This window comes from Tasmannia lanceolata, unplaced genomic scaffold, assembly GCF_043159265.1.
Source record: "Tasmannia lanceolata isolate RefF3 unplaced genomic scaffold, GAP_Taslan_0.1 ptg000012l, whole genome shotgun sequence".
Lineage (NCBI taxonomy): Eukaryota > Viridiplantae > Streptophyta > Magnoliopsida > Canellales > Winteraceae > Tasmannia > Tasmannia lanceolata.
In genome coordinates, this window is record NW_027518689.1 from 56,817,703 (window position 1) to 56,834,481 (window position 16,779).

The 16,779-nt window shown below is 40.6% G+C and overlaps 1 protein-coding gene across 5 annotated transcripts in view; it reads right to left on the minus strand.

Annotated features, from left to right (window-relative positions):
- Positions 1–920: 920 nt before the first annotated feature.
- The window catches only part of LOC143888468 (CBL-interacting protein kinase 32-like), a 40,517-nt gene continuing 24,658 nt past the window's right edge, over positions 921–16,779 (minus strand). For 3 of the 5 annotated variants that reach the window (XM_077392929.1, XM_077392930.1, XM_077392928.1), the window contains exons 7-14: positions 5,302–5,355; positions 4,919–5,215; positions 3,386–3,508; positions 3,060–3,173; positions 2,556–2,669; positions 2,355–2,411; positions 2,190–2,264; positions 921–1,391 (exon numbers count right to left, since the gene is read on the minus strand). In XM_077392929.1, coding sequence (XP_077249044.1) covers positions 1,311–1,391; positions 2,190–2,264; positions 2,355–2,411; positions 2,556–2,669; positions 3,060–3,173; positions 3,386–3,508; positions 4,919–5,215; positions 5,302–5,355 — 915 coding nt within the window. In that variant the 3' untranslated portion in view covers positions 921–1,310. The remainder of the gene's footprint in view (positions 1,392–2,189; positions 2,265–2,354; positions 2,412–2,555; positions 2,670–3,059; positions 3,174–3,385; positions 3,509–4,918; positions 5,216–5,301; positions 5,356–16,779) is intronic. The other 2 variants (XM_077392931.1, XM_077392932.1) reach the window with 2 other exon arrangements.

Here is a 16,779-nt window from a genome sequence, read left to right on the forward strand (position 1 = left end):
ATCCTCTTTCAAGTTCAACGGAGAATCTTTAGGGAAAAAGAAGTTTAAAAAACCATAGTTCTTGTTTCTAGATATGGTAAATTTATACACTACAGGCTAACTAACTCTATGGGTTGGGTAACATAGAACAAAGAAAGAAGTACGTGTCCACTTTCCCTCATTTCCTTTTAAGGGATTTGCTAGGGTCCATCGCAAAAGGCATTTCACCGCTGGTGTGTCGCATGTCAGACCAGCGACCTCGTGAATGAAGACAAAAGCGTTGTTGTCTCCATTCACGAGGTGGCTGGTCTCACGTGCGACAGACCAAATGCGAAATGCCTTTTGCGGTGGACACTAGCAATATTCCTAGAGATACATGTCTAATTTCATTTTTAATATTTGGATGCTTAGCAAAACAAATATGCATTTATCCCAAGTTTTCACCACCGTCCAGTCCCGCATTCACTGCTTTTAACAGAAGGGTTAACAATTTTACCTGGCAGAGGTTACATGCAGTTCAACTTGTACTTAACTTTATATTTAATGAATAAATTGATTGTTTGATGACATCTATTGGGTAATTCTTGGAGTGTGTGATATGTTTCTTGACATCAGCTTGTCCTCAGGTAGCATCATAGGATACGCCATGCACATAGAGTTAAGTGGCGGGGAGATACAGCCTTTCAGTTCTTTGCAGAACCAAAAGATGTGACTTTCTTTCTAAAAATTTGAAAAACCTCTAAGAAATCAATGGGCATAGAGAATAAAGCGTTCTTACTGGATCTTTATCTTTTGCGGTGCTTCGGACGACATGAGGATGTGGGCTGCTGATGTGGTGGGTAAACCGTTTCAGACCCATAATAGATTATAGACACTCTTAAAACTCGGCATGACTGGACACCTATAGTGGTTAATCCTATATGTAAAAAGGTAGAAGCAAATCGAACAAGATAAACTAATTTTAGTGAGAATGTCTTCTAACAAGAATGGAGAGAAACCTTCAATAATATTCCAGAAGATGAGCTGATATGCTTACATATATTTCATAAATGAAATTGGATGAAATCAGAAAATTCAGGTCCAACAAGCTGGTAGGCAATTCGTCTATGCTTTGAATCAATAGTTGAAAACAATGACGAAGCCACGTCCAGACTCACCTTAGACTCACCTTTACAGCAGAAAAATCAGGTCTTATAAAAAAAATAAGCATGCAGTCACGCAAAAGGTCATCTAATGCGAACAATAAGCTCCTAGCAACCTGCTCCCAATAGCATAGTATTTGATAAGGAAATACCTTAAAGAAAATGAATATCCTGGCTCTTCAGAGTGGATCAACCCTGGTTTTTGTCTTGCATATCATCTTCACTCTTCCAAACGACATCCTTCAGCTCGGTTGAAAGGTTTTTATAGAACTGCAATTAAAATATCACAACACATGCAATCAATAAAGAAGACATATTAGAACTTCCTGCTACGCAGATTTAATCAACAAATATATTAGGTTCTTGGTTAATATTCCTAGAAACTAAATGATATATTTATTCAAATCATAACTCACCTATTTATCCATTGATAAAAAGAACAATAAGGTTCAATTAAAATAAATAATTTTGTGATTTAATAAAGGGAACTGACACCTGCATGACTTTGTTTTGATATAGGGCGGACTAACCTAGTTGATGTTGCATAAATAGCTGTCAAAGGCTATTACAAGCCCCAAAGAGCTCTCAGAAGCCAATCACACAGTGAATTTGCCCTTTATCAAAACATGTTTGCCCCATTATCAAAACTTAGTCATGCGGATATCAGTAGCCTCGAAGAAATAACAGAACATCTGCAACTAGGAGCTTTCCAATTTCCAAAAAAATCATAGTTTGCAAATTCATTTCTTTACTTGACTCACTTATCCTACTAACATACCCTGAAACTTCCTCAGTGAATCACAATTCATCAGATTTCAGATAGGCATAACTAAAAAAAACCAGGAATTTAAGGCAAATGGGACATTGCAGCAAGTGGGAAATATCATTAAAAATGATTTCTGCCAGTTCAAACAATACTGAAACCAAGGGTAAGGAAAAACCATATACATTGATTATATATATAATATTTACATAGCTTTTTTTTTGGTACCGAGCTCTGATATCTTGTTAGTGATCTTTATGCCACTTATTTTATCAAGAAACAATTAAAAAAAAAAAAAAGAATACCTTGTGAAACTCCAGAGTATCTCCTTTCGCTTTCCGTACCTCAACCATATGAAGTGAAGGTGCGACTTGAAATACCTGATTAAAAGGAGGAGATTGTAAGAACAACATGAGAATTACTCTAAACCCTTGAACCAGTTTTATCGAATACCATTTTCAAGTAACAACCTCTGTAGAAATATTAAGATTTCCTTTTCGACCAGCTTTCATGTTTTCCAGCCTCATCTAAGAGAAAGATAAGGGAACATTATTTCAGAGGGAAGTGAAAATCAGAACAAACCATACTTATATGCTGCACCACTTGATCATGGATAAACATGGGACATGATCGTGAATCAAATGCATTCTGCAATTCTGTACAAATCACACCTTATAGTTTTTCTTATGAACATCAAAGCCAAGAGGTTTGGCAGCTTCTTCAATCTTACTGATGATTTCATTGGCTGAACATTTTGATGTAAACCTTGTTTCCCTCTTGAATTCCTATCAAGGGTGAAATAAAGAGAAGGAACCAATCAGAAGTATGCTAGATATAATTTCCAATCCATTGGGAACAAAAGGTTCTCTAATGTCATTTCAAGAGAGGGCAATCTCAAAATTGAGTTAAAAGATCGTGTTTAATATATCAAAAGCACCTACATTTGGAAAAAAAAAAAAAACACACACACACACACACAACCATAAGTGTCATCAATTGACAAAACATTAAGGGCATGTTCGTTTGAGATTGTGACAAACGATGTGAGCCCAAAACCTGTTATTAGACTCAAAATTACATTTAAATTTGAGTCCGATAATAGGTTTGGGGCTCACAATCTCAAATGAACAGGGCATAAATTGAAACTGGCAAACAAACATAAATTGTAGGTGAACCTGCTCAATCTCAAACAAACTTCCAAGGTTTAACCCTTTTGACATGGAAATCAGTTCAAATGCATTCATAGCTGCTGGCTGCTCTTCTTCCTTCTTCTCTGTTACGTGGTATTCCTGATAAAGATCCAACACACATTTAGTTGAAATTACTCTATAAAAGGGCGGCCCAGCGCACAAGGCTCCCGCCATTGCGGGCTGGGGAAATTACTCTATGTAAGTACAAAACAAAGAAAATGCTTCTTGTAATGGAAACAAAGAAACTGCCTTTGACAACATCAAGAATCAAACTTTCATAGAATTGTTAGTGGATCTCATCGTTAACTCACTTCTGAATCCTTAAAGACGGCATCCACATCATCCAAGTTCGTCTCATATTTCTCCTCAAATAAAGGTGGCTTAAAGCCTTTCTTGAACCATTCATCCTCCAAAATCTCAGGGATAGTAATGCGCTGCCATCAGCCATGGTACATTAAATTTCACAATAGAATGGTAATTTGATGATCGCAGTAACTTCACAAATTTACTGAAGATAATGACCAAGATATAGCTTCCAGTTTACCAACTCTATTTATAATGCAAATTCAGTACCATTCATTTGATCAGAACATATTTTCCATTTCTATATACAGGCCAAGTCACAAGCTAGTCATTATTCCATTAGTCAATTGAATCATACATAGACACAACAATTACAAAGAGCAACAAGAGCGTAAAAAGTGAATCTAGAATGCCCCACACAAAAACACATCATAAACTTATGTATAAGTATTCAAATATATAAAAGGGAAAACTACTAAAAACCTACTACATCAAAACATATACAAGAATCTCCCCAAATTTTTCTTAGTTACCAATAGTAATGTCTTGCACCATAGATAGCTTTTAATTATTTCTTTTAAACATTTTACTGTTCATTATATTACCCATAGTTACAAATCCTTAAAATCAATCCCTCCATCGATAAAGGTAGAATTAATTCCTTTGAACTCTCACCCTCTCTCTATCTACACACACCATGCGAACCTCCTCACTTTTAGTAATTCTCTCCCTATTTCTCAATTTCACTTGACTCGCTGTTCTCACTCTCTTTCATTCACAAACATATGCATAACCACAGCTCCCTCCCTCCCTCCCTAAAATCAATCAAGGTAGAATTAATTCCTTTGAACTCTCACCCTCTCCCTCTCCCTCTCTCTCTCTCTACACACCATACGAACCTCCTCACCTTTAGTCTCTCTCTCTCTCTCTCTCTCTCTCTCTCTCTCTCTCTCTCTCTCTCTCTCTCATAAACATGTTTTTTTGTTGGTAAGCTGGGATCAAACCTGCGACCTCAAGGTTGAGATACAAAGCCTCAACCACTGAGCTACATGTCCAACCCCGTCTCAGTCATAAACATGTACGTAAATACAATTGATGCATTTTCGTTGGGGAGCAATAAATGAACACTTTAGGTCATCCGACCATGTGGACCCTACCATATTGGCATGTTGCCTTTATTGATGAAGGGAAAGATTTTAGGGATTTGTATATTATCTTTAACTGAGGGTAATATAATGAAGGGTAAAATGGGTAAAAGAAAAAAATTAAAAGCTATTTGTGGCACAAGACATTACTATTGGTAATTGAGAAAAGTTTGGGGGAATTCTTGTAGATATGTTTTGATGTAAAAAGCATCCATTCTAATAGAAACAATTTAATCCATACAAATGCTACATAAAAAAATTTACAAGAAGGGACATTGCGGTTCTTTCCGAGAAGCATTTTGAAGTAGGTCAAACTCATCCTAACACAGCAGATTTTAAAACAGGAGTGTTCCTTTAAAGTAAAGCATTAGATACTGGCAAAAGCGAGTTACTTACAGTCATTGGGTTCGGATCCAAGATTTTAGTAATTAATCTCATGGCACCTAAAGAAAGCCAAGATGGGAAGGTGAATTCACCAGCCGAAATCTGCATGACACAAGTGCATCTAATAAATGACATGGAGAATAAAATAAGAAAGTGGCAGTTTAAAATTGGTAAAATGCTCACTTTTTTATACAGGGTCATAAGATTAGAATCATCAAAAGGCAAGTAACCTGCAAGCAATACAAATAGGATGACCCCACAAGACCACAAGTCAGCAGTTGCTCCGTCGTACCCCCTATCATTGAGGACCTAGCCAAAGAGAGTAAATTGATGGTATTAGAAACTGCGTGAATAAGAATTATGAAGCAATTAAGTCAATTAACAGCCACCAGCACCTCTGGAGCAACATAGTTCGGAGTTCCACAAGTGGTATGAAGGAGCCCATCATCCTGCAATGAACCATGTTTAAACTCTCAACTAAGTTCTGGTTCTCAAAAAGAACTAGAGAGAAAGGATATCAAAACTATAAAGAAATAATAGACAACCTCATAACCGAGTTAATGTGGACTAACGAGGATGATGATGTTCCTCAGACGGTCACAGGGTTTTTTTATGAGATTTGGAATATGAAAGACGAATTGAGAGGGGATAAAAAATGCTGTGCCAGACTCTTTGTTTACCCAAGGCATTGAGCAATCACAAAGTTGTATGTGATTGGGAGGGGGTCCTGTCCGTTTCCCAAGCACAATACCACTGTTGTATTCTTGTTTTATCAATAAAGGTTTGTTTCTTGACATGTATGTATATATATACATAGGCACATACATATAATATATATATATATATATATATATATAGGACAGGTCACAAGTTGACAAATCCTACAGCTTTTGTTACTAAGTTACTAACAACCTAAGTAGGGCAGGTATCTACTATTGGTAGAACTTTGGGTCAGTGTAGAGGGTTGTATCTTATTGTTTGAGGCTCTTAAAGGGTATGTGACGTATGTCTAACAAGTAACAACAACGATAATCATACAGAAATAGCATGCTGGAACCACAAAAATTAATCAAATAAGCAGATCATTACAAAAGAATTGCAGAAAAGTAACACCTGCGGAACCTTAAGAGCACCAAAGAAGGCTCAAATAGAAATGGATTGGAAACTTCATTGCTACTCTTAGGCTTGGTGTCCACAACATCAAAGAGGCATAAAAATACCCTATATCGTGATTTGCATAACAGTGACGGTGATGGTGGTATTGCGAGTAAAGGCAAGAGTGGGGAGGGAGCGGTGGGCATGATTTTAAATTTCAGCCGAAACCTTTCCATTTGGTCAACAAATTTCGATTTCGAGTGCTACCGAAACGAATGAAGTAGGAATCTCTACTCATAATGGGGAATCTCGATTCCCTGAAAATCGATTCCGAAACGGGAATCTTATCGATTCCTCAATTTTTGGGAACCCCGTTTCGGAAACGTGGGAAACACGATTCCCACTCTATGGGAAATTCAATTCTCACTCTATGGGAAATGCGTATCCTACTCTATAGGAAGCGTGGTTCCTATCTACCCTCCTTGTCTCTTGCTAGTCCTCTTCTCTTCTTCTTCTTAGTATTTACATGTAAAGTAATTTAAGTACTTAAGATTTACATGTAAATAAGGGAATAACCCCCATTTGAATCCATTAAAAATAGTTTCAAGACCCAAATCTAAAAAGATAAAAAGTCAACATTCCAGTTCTAAGTACAAAAAACGAAAAAGGGTAAGGTCAAAATCTTAACTTCCAAACGATGGGGTATTCTTCCATTTTTTAAAATTCATAAATTTTATCATGTCCAAAAATTATTAAATCTCAAAAGTCCGGTAAAAAAATCTCATAATTTAGTTTCTAAATTTTTTATTTCTTGCCAGGCACTAGTCAATGCACTGGTCAACAGACTAGTCAACACGGGCATTTCAGCTGATAGTGATTTTCCTTTCAGTAAATGTTGGATCTTTTAATAAAAAAATATTTATTTTTAATATTTGGTTCATACAAGTATTTCTTATATCTTTTAGTAATTTTTTATTTTTTAAAAATATTTCACTATTAAAAAAATTCTCCGACCCTTCCTGCTTCCCACCTTCCTGAGAGCCTTCGCTTCCCGCTTCCCGCTTCCTGCTTCTCTTCCCACTTTCGCTTCCTGCTCTGGCAACCTTGACCGAAACGAAACCCACTTGGATTCGGAAAAATATGAGAACGCACGAAATTTTGGGATTTCATTAATATTTCGGTCGAAATGTGTGAAACATGCAACTTTTCAGATAAAAACAAAGACATTTTGACAGAAACCCTGAAAAAATCAACTCCACTCGCTGAAAAGAGAAGAACTATGAGATTCCTTTAAGATATTTATAAAAAAGAACAAAAATTAAAAGAACACCCATTGTGGTCGTGATTTCGTACTGAAAAATTTCCATAATTTTACAAGATGTTGGCAAAAATTTCGTACCATTTCGGTTTCGCTGATGACCGAAACCGAAACTAAAATTTAAAAATTTGGTGGCGAGGGTTGGGTTATCACCAAACTGGCCAACCCTTTGATTTGTGGAGGTTTTCAAATAAATGTGGATTGATGTTCATTTATTTTCTGCTTGTCCATTAGGCTACGAAGCTTAGAATCATCGATGGGAGAGAATTTTGGTGCATGTGACCAATAGATAGCAAGCCTTGCATGGTTAGATCACGGAGAAAGTGACCCCTACTTGCAGCCTTGAAGCTGAATTTGAATCCTAGCTTAGCTACCAAGTTGTTCATAGAAATTCTAAACTTAAGAGTTCATTCATACAAAGTAGGTTTCATGCATCAAGTCCATATACAAAATTGTGAGCTGATGATGGAACAATAAACAAGACTAAAATAACGTATTACAAATCAGATCTATGATAAAAAAAAAACGTAATTATGGCCCAATCAACATCTAATGGAGGTAAGGGAATGATCGTGGATGATGTGGTCAGGGTAGGATGATAAGGATAGGTCTAATCACAAAATATAAAGTTGTAGATCCATTGAAAAAGGTTTAGCAGGGTAGGGAATATCAGTGTAAGTTGTTAAAATGAATAAAAAAGATTTGTATCTGAAAGTAACGTTACTAGCTTTGTGCCTTGATCGTCTGCTGCAGGTAAAGGCTAGGAGGAAAAAGTGAGAAACCTAGAGTGAGGGAAAGAATGGTTGTTCTCATCCAAGACAATGAGATGAAAGAATTAATGATCAAGAACGATCAAGATCGAGAAACGATCAAGAAGATGAACAGAATGGAAGATCATGATCCAAAAAAAGATCAAGATCAAGAAAAGAAAAAGATATCAAGATTCAGGAAAGATCAAGATCAAGAAAAGGGAGAAAGAGGAACAAGGGTGTTAGAATAAGCCTATGGGCATTCTAGTAATTGTACTTTGCATTTCAGTATATAAATAAATCAGTGAGGGAGAGACAGCCTTAACTCACTTTTCTCCTTCTCAAATTTCCTCTTCAACATGGTATTAGAGCCCTAGGGTTTCTGATCCCTAGGGACAGCCAGCCTCTAAACCTCCATCTTCTCCACGACCAAAACCCTAACCCTAACCTTCCCCTTCTCCCACATCTCCCGTCTCCTCCCCTCCCTTGCTCGAAGCCTCCCCGACTCCACCCCTATTTCCCGCACCTCCCTCGCCCGACACCTCCCTCACCCACCTCTACCCTCCCGCTCCTTCCAGTCCCCTATCCTGCCCCACCCGACCACCCACCACTCTCCGGAACCCAACCCTCCTTCCCGTGACCCTCCAGCACCCACGCCGACCCTCCAGAACCCAATCCCTCTCCCCGCGACCTTCCGGAACCCAAAGCCCCCTCCTCGTGCACTCCGGCACACCCCGCCCCCCCTCCCCTTCCAGCGGCCCTCCAGCACCCACCCACCTCCTCGCAACTTTCTGGGATCCCTCCGGCATCCATCTATCTTCCCCTCCATGCGACCCTACGGACCCAACCCCAGCCCTCCCACGACTTTGTGGGCCCTCTTCCAACCCCACGATACCCCCCATTTTCTCCAAATCCAACATTTTCTTAAAAACCTAACCCTAGTTTCCACTAGTCTTCTTCTTTTCACTCTCATGTACTGATCTAGGTCAATTCTCTTCACTTTCTCTTCGCGGATTCGTCCCGTCTTTGATATGTCTCCTTCTCGGTTCTTATCCGTGGCCCGTGGAGCCGGGCTATGAGTCGTTGTTTTGATTAGTTGGTTTGTCCATCGCTCCTTTTTCCTCTCTTTGTAGCCGTTGGTTGTTAGTATTTCAGTCTCTCATCACTTGATGTCCTTATGGATCCCCCTGTCATTGTGGATCCATCTCTCGGCATGACCACGGAAGTCCATGCTGCTCCACCTTCGGCCTCTTCCTCTTCTCCTCCTACCTTGGCACCTGTGGAGGGTTCTTACCCACAGTTGAACATTGTCAAGTTTGATGGAACCAACTACATACCCTAGAAAGTTGCAGTTGAGACATACCTCCTGGGACAAGGTAAGGTCAGTTTTCTTCATCAGGATCCCCCTCCGCCCAATGACCCTTTGTATACTCGTTGGGAACAGGAAGATGCCTTGATTCGTAGTCTTCTCTAGCAAGCATGACCCCTGTCATTTCCTCCACCATGATACTCCTCCCGACTGCTAAGGAAATCTGGGGTCACACTGCCTTGACCTATTCTGGAGTTGAGAACCTCACCCATATCTGTGCCACTTACTCTGAGTGGATGCGTCTGCGTCGTGGTGACATGTCTCTTGAGACTTACTATGGGCAGTTTATTTTCTTATGTCAACAGCTTGACATCTTCATGCCCCTCAATTCCGATGTTAATGTTCTCCATCGGCAGCGAGAACAAATTCAAGTGGCGCACTGCCTTGAGAGCACAGGTCCCGAGTTTACCCATCTCTGTCATCAGATTCTCGGGTCAGGCAACATTCCATCATTGCGTGAGGCCTATTCTCGTGCACAACAGTGCCTTGGCGAGTCTCCATCACGGCTCCCCTCCGATAGTTCGGCTCTCGCACCATATGATGGTAGTGGTGGTTCTCGGCCACCCAGAGGAAGCGGATCTTTTTCCAGAGCTCGTGATCGTGGCCGTGGTGATGGTTGTGTTGGTAGTGGACGTGGCCGTCCTTATTGTACCCACGTCCTTATTGTACCCACTGCCAACGTGATGGCCACCAGATCGAGACTTGCTATACACTTCATCCAGAGCTACGCCCACCTCGATCAACTCATCTCACCACAGCTAGCCCTGTTGACACAGTGACTTTTGTGCCTGGTTCTACCTTTGTTAATAAGTCCTTCAGTTTTATGAGGGCAGATTATGAGGAGTTACAGCGGCTTCGACAGAGCGCCTCCCATCCCACTGCAGGCTTTGCTCAGGCAGGTAGTTCACCAACGACCTTACTCTCTAGCTCAGGGTCCTGGATCATTGACTCAGGAGCCTCAAATCATATGACTGGTAACTTGTCTCAGCTCTCTTCGTTTCGCTCTTTTCCTTCTAATTTCCAGTCTATTACTCTAGCTGATGATTTCACTACTCCCATTGCTGGGATTGGCATCACTTGTCCTTCACCTCATCTACCACCATCATCTGTATTATGTGTTATTAAGTCTCCCTTCAGTTTACTTTCTGTGAGTCAACTTACGAAGAATCTTGCTTGCTCTCTCATTTTTCCCTTCTTATTGTGTGTTTCAGGATCTTTCGACTGAGAGGACGATTGGATCGGGACGTGAGGTAGATGGTCTTTACCGCCTTGACTGCAGTCCTTCTACAGCTTTACATAGTTCTGTGGATGCCTTTCAGTGGCAGTGTCGGCTTGGTCACCCATCACTTCAGCGCCTCCGACAGACATCTTTAGTTCCTGCTTCTGTTTCTCCTTTTCAGTGTGCGTCTTGTGACCTCAGGAAGCATCACAGAGTGTCTTTCCCTTCCCAAGTCGTTAGTCAAGTCGATAGTCAGTTTCAGTTGGTTCATTCGAATGTATGGGGACCTTCTAGGGTGGCGTCAAATAATGGATTCAAGTATTTTATTGTCTTTATTGATGATTATTCACGTATGACATGGGTGTATTTACTGAAGGACCGCTCTCAGGTCTTTTCTGCATTTAAAACTTTCAATGCTGAAATAAAGAATCAATTTGGTTGCAGTCTAAAATGTCTTCGTACAGATAAAGCTCGTGAGTTTTTCTCTGTTATTCATGGGTTTCAGGACTACCTTTCCTCTTATTGTATTACACATCAATCCTCCTGTGCGTACACCTCGCAACAGAACGGTGTAGCTGAAAGGAAATTGCGCTACCTCCTTGAGGTTGCACTTACTCCACTTTTTCATATGCAAGTTCCTAATCTTTTTTGGGGGGAAGCCATTCTTACTGCATGTTTTCTGGTAAATCGCTTTCCGTCTTCTGTGCTGAATGGCGATTTTCAATATCACACATTATACCCACAGCAAGACCCCTTTCCCTTACGCCCCGTGTCTATGGCTACATCTGCTTTGTTCATCATTTGGGTCCTGGTCAAGATAAAGTTGATCCTTGGTCAGAACGGTTTGTCTTTCTGGGCTACTCTCGTACCCATAAAGGATATCACTGCTACAGTCCCCGTCTACGTAAGTGGGTTGTATCGGTCGATGTTACATCCTTTGAGTCCAAACCCTTCTTTGGTTTTGGTTTTGTCCCTACCACCTCCAGGTTGGAGCCTGAGGTGTCCATTTCTCTTCCTGTCCTTCTGGACATTGCTCCGGCATCTTTACCATCCACTTCTGACAGCCCTCCTGGTCAAGTCGACTCATGTGTTCCCAAAATGGATCCTCCACCGATTAAGTTTCAATATCAACGTCGTCAGCAGCAAGCACGACAGCCTCTAGCACACCCCGCCAAATCACCTTCATAGGCAGAGATCCCCTTACACTCTACTCAGGTATCCTTCACCCCTTCTCCTGTATTTGTATTCTGACCCACCTATTGCTTCGCGTACTCATTCTCATTCTACTGCACACCCAATATCTCAATTTGTTTGCCATGATCGTCTAACTCCTACTTTCAAAAGTTGTGCTCTCTGTTTTATGTTGTGTTACCAGTCTTTGGATGAGGCTCTCAATCACCCAGGGTGGCGGGCTGCCATGGATCTTGAGATGGGTGCTCTACATTATAACCAGACGTGGGATTTAGTTTCTCTACCTGCCGGTGCTCGACCTGTTGGTTGCCGTTGGGTGTTCTCCATTAAATATCTACTTAATGGTACTGTCGAGCGACTGAAGGCTCGTCTCGTTGCTAAGGGGTACACTCAGACTTTCGACATTAATTACAATGAGACATTTTCTCTAGATACGAAGATCCCTTTCATTCGTGTTCTCCTATCCCTTGCGGTCAATAATGGTTGGCATCTTCACCAATTAGATGTGAAGAATGCTTTCCTGCATGGCGACCTCCTTGAAAAGGTGTATATGGAGCAACCTTTAGGGTATGTTGCTTAGGGGGAGTTGTCCTCTTCCGTCTGTCGCCTCAGGAAATCCTTATATGGGTTGAAGCAGTCTCCATGTGCATGGTTTGGCAGATTTAGTGAGGCAGTTATGAGGTTTGGCCTAAAACAGTGTGATGTGGATCATTCAGTCATCAGTCCTCAGTAGGATGCATTATGTTGATTGTATATTCGATGATATCATTATTACAGGTAGTAACTCAGGGGGGATTCAGAAACTGAAGGCTTTCTTACAAAAAGAGTTCGCTACAGACGACTTGGGACGTCTCAGATATTTCCTTGGGAAAGAAGTTGCATACTCCTCTAGCGGCTTATCTTTATCACAGAGAAAGTATGTTTTGGATTTGTTGGAGGAAACAGGAAATCTTAGCGTAAAACTTGTGTCTGCACCTATGGATCCCAATGTAAAACTAGTTCCAAAAGAGGGTGACCTGTTGAAGGATCCTGATAGGTATAGAAGGCTTGTGGGCAAGCTCATATACCTTACTGTTACTCGTCCTGATATATCCTATGCCGTTGAGGTGGTCGGTCAGTACATGACCTCTCCTCGTACTTCACACTGGAGTGCAGTAGTTCAAATCCTCGAATATCTGAAGGGTGCACCAAGAAATGGCTTATTATTAAAACGTCATGGTCATATGCGAATTGAGGGGTTCTCTAATGCTGATTGGGATGGATCTCCTGCCGATAGGAGATCGACTACCAGGTATTGTACCTTTGTGGGAGGCAACCTGGTTTCATGGAAAAGCAAAAAGCAGGACATCATTGCAAAGTCAAGTGCTGAGGCAGAATACAGAGCAATGGCACATACTAGAACAGAGATTACCTGGTTGAGATCACTCCTGTCTGAGATTAGTATTGTGTTTCCTTCGCCTTCACAGTTGTATTGTGACAACAAGGCTGCCATCTATATTGCGACAAATCCAATCTTCCGTGAGCAAACAAAGCATATCGAAGTCGATTGTCATTTCATTCGTCAGAGAATTCAAAAGGGGGAGATATGTACTGTATTCACTCGTTCTACAGAACAGTTGGCTGATGTGTCCACAAAACCATTGAATAAAGCAAAGTTGAGTGACATTTGTAGCAAGCTAGGAATGTATAACTTATACATTCCAGCTCGAGGAAGAGTTTTAGAATAAGCCTATGGGCATTCTAGTAATTGTACTTTGCATTTCCTTATATAAATAAATCAGTGAGAGTGAGGGGGAGACAGCCCTAACTCACTTTTCTCCTTCTCTAATTTCCTCTTCAACAAAGGGGAAGAAAGATAAGAAGAAAAGGGGAACAGAATGGTGAAGAGGAAAGGAAAACTATGAGAGGAAGAAAGATTACGAATGTAGGATGTAACAAAGGAGAAAGAGGGAGAAGTAATAATAGAGGTGGGAAGGTGGGAAGGTGGGAAGGGAAAGAAGGGGGGAAAGATGGAAAGAAGGGAGAGAGAAGCAAGAAGTGGGAGAAGGGGAAGTATACCCTGCCGTTGGGAGCTCCTTGAGCTTTCTTTCAAACATCCAAAAATTACTCTAGTACTTCCTCCTTTTAGGTCTTTTATGTGGGGCTGAAGCTGTCTTTGGCAAAGGTTTGTATTTACAAAAAACAGTAATTTCATATTGACTAAAAATAGTAAGTCCATGTTTTGAATTAGTGATGTGTTTGAGCTCGGTAACGGCCAGTTGATGGTCATACGCTGACGAGGGCATTTCCCACATCTAAGCTAAATAAATGTTACTAAATCAAATAAAATCCACAATAAAAGGAAAAAAACACAAGTCCGATATAAAATAACCGAAACTAATGACTAAGACTATTGAATCACGTCTGTTCCTCGCATGTGGAAACTCAACTCTGTCAAGTAAATGTCTACAATGTGCCGAAACAGGTCCTTGCGAAGTAAATGTCTACATGTGCCGAAACAGGTCCTCGCGAAGTAGTTGTAACTATACCACATTCAACTACGAACACTTGATCAGAGATCGTCCTCGCCAACAAACAAGGTACCTCAAGAAAAATCCTAGGCAGACCCCGTTGCTTGAATGTCTATGTCGTAAACTCTAGAAGAAAATAAAGCGATGATGATAGGATCTGGCAAGTTTCCAAAGTGTGGATGATGATAGATTCCAATGACGAACTAAACCCCAAGGACAAAGAAGTGACTTCTCAAGTGCCGATGAACGGCCACCTCATTCCTCTCAATACTCAGTTGCAATCTCTCTAACACATCTCCGTATGTTAAGCGAATGCCACAAATGGCCTCAAAGGAATGGGTAACGAAACAATGATACGCAAACTCTGTTACATACAAAATTAAGTTCCATTGATGGTATTCCTTGCTAGCTAAGCATTTCAACAAATGATCGAAGCTACTAGTGATCACATTTGTCTGTCCATCTGTTCGCGAGTAGTATGTACTGTCAAATTGAAATATAACCCCTATTTGCTCCATAAAATTATTTAGAAATGAGACGCATGAAGAACCCAGCTATACAATCGACATGAAATGAGATATATTAGAGAACCTATCAGCTATAACGACGATGGACTCAAATCTCCTAGCTCAAACTATATAGGAATACATGACAGTGTTGGGAGTTTGACTCTTAAAGGACCGTCTTACATTACACTTGGTCACACAAACTGTCTATACATTATCCCCATCAAGTACAGTTTCATCGTGCTGGTGAGCACGAGATTGTTCATCCGTCCCCTCGCATGGAGCAACATCAGAAAGGAGATCATTTCCTCCTTCACGGTCAATTTTATCCCCATCATCTACGGATTATGTTAGATTAGTCTGGGGATTGAATGCCCCACGCAGACAATCTAATGACCTTTGACCTTAGAAGCAAGAACCTTCCTCATGGGTGCCGCTCTCATGTAAAAACCGTGATTCGGCGTTCCTTAGAGAACCGATCCCATGACGCTCTCGAAGAGACTGGAACCGCTCCCATGGCACTCCCAACCTCCTCCTATTACACCATCAGCCCCACGATCGCCAATTTTCTTGCATCAAACTCCTCCAACTCTTCAAAGTACTTTATTGAGCACAAAGGCATCTTCAGAAGGCAAGATGAAAGCGAGCACAAAAATGAAGATTGTTAGAAATTATTACTTTTTGATGTACTTAAAATTTGAAAAATATGTGAAGATGGTTCGAAATTACTATTTTTTTATTTACTTGAATTTTGAAAAACATATAAAAAATATTACATTAATGCTCCCACGACGCTCCCAACCTTAGACTCTTCTTGATTACCACGCCTCCCTGCCCCCGCCCCAGCACCCTCACCTGCTTCGTGCTTCTAAGCATCTGACCCTGTTGACCACATGTGAAATATTCGAAGGTGGTATCTTGTGGTTTGGGCCCATGACCTGTACTCATCTCACCTACGAGTGGCCTCATGGTCATGCTCTCAGGAGCTGAGTGGGGTTCGAGCGACTGGCCCCGAGACCTCTGTTGGCTTAGAAGAGACTTTGTGATGTGGAGCGCTTAACGGAAGCTATGCTCTGATATGGAGCACGGTAAATTCAGTCCTTGGATGGGAAGATCTATCACCTTCAAAGCAATTCAGTTTGCATTGAATTTGCTGCATTTTCAACTTCTATTCCAGAATCTTGATAAGTTCACTTCCAAGCTGAACTGAATTGTCTGCACTATCACTTCAGATTCTGCGGACTGCAGTTCAATCCTTGTTTACTCCAAAACAGTTCTTAGTGAAACAAATCTGCATATAATTCTCGCAGATTCGGTACAGTGCTTTGAGCTTGCACAGGATATATCTGCTCAGTTTTGAGTTGAACAGGAAATGCAGCTACAGTCCCTCCCTTTTTTCGAACAGAAACTCCAAGATTTGGAATTTGTTGAAAAGTACACCAACCACAATATTATTGATCTGTAGGAACAGATCTATGTCAATCCGCATTCAATTTTTGAATTTCCAGCCCTTGAATTTCCAGTAGAGAATGATTCCAGAAAACTATTGGTTTTGATTTAGATGTTCTTGGCTTCTGAACTGAAAATTCTCTATAAGATTTGGTTCCCTACAGATCTAAATCAAGTCTTGTTGATCTGTTTCGTAAAAGAATTCAAAGGGAGATGGATAAATCTGGTTTCATAAAACAGTTAATTCTGGCATGTCAGCTCATGGTTTGATCCAGTCAAAACTGAACTGGTTTCAGTTCGAGAAAGACCATATCTATACCAAATTCCCTGAAAAAGCTAACTTTTGATCCAGTCAAAACTGAACTGGTTTCAGTTCGAGAAAGACCATATCTATAACAAAATCCATAAAAAAACTAACTCCATGAAATAAAACTACAAGACAACAATGTTTTCTTTACTTCCAGGTC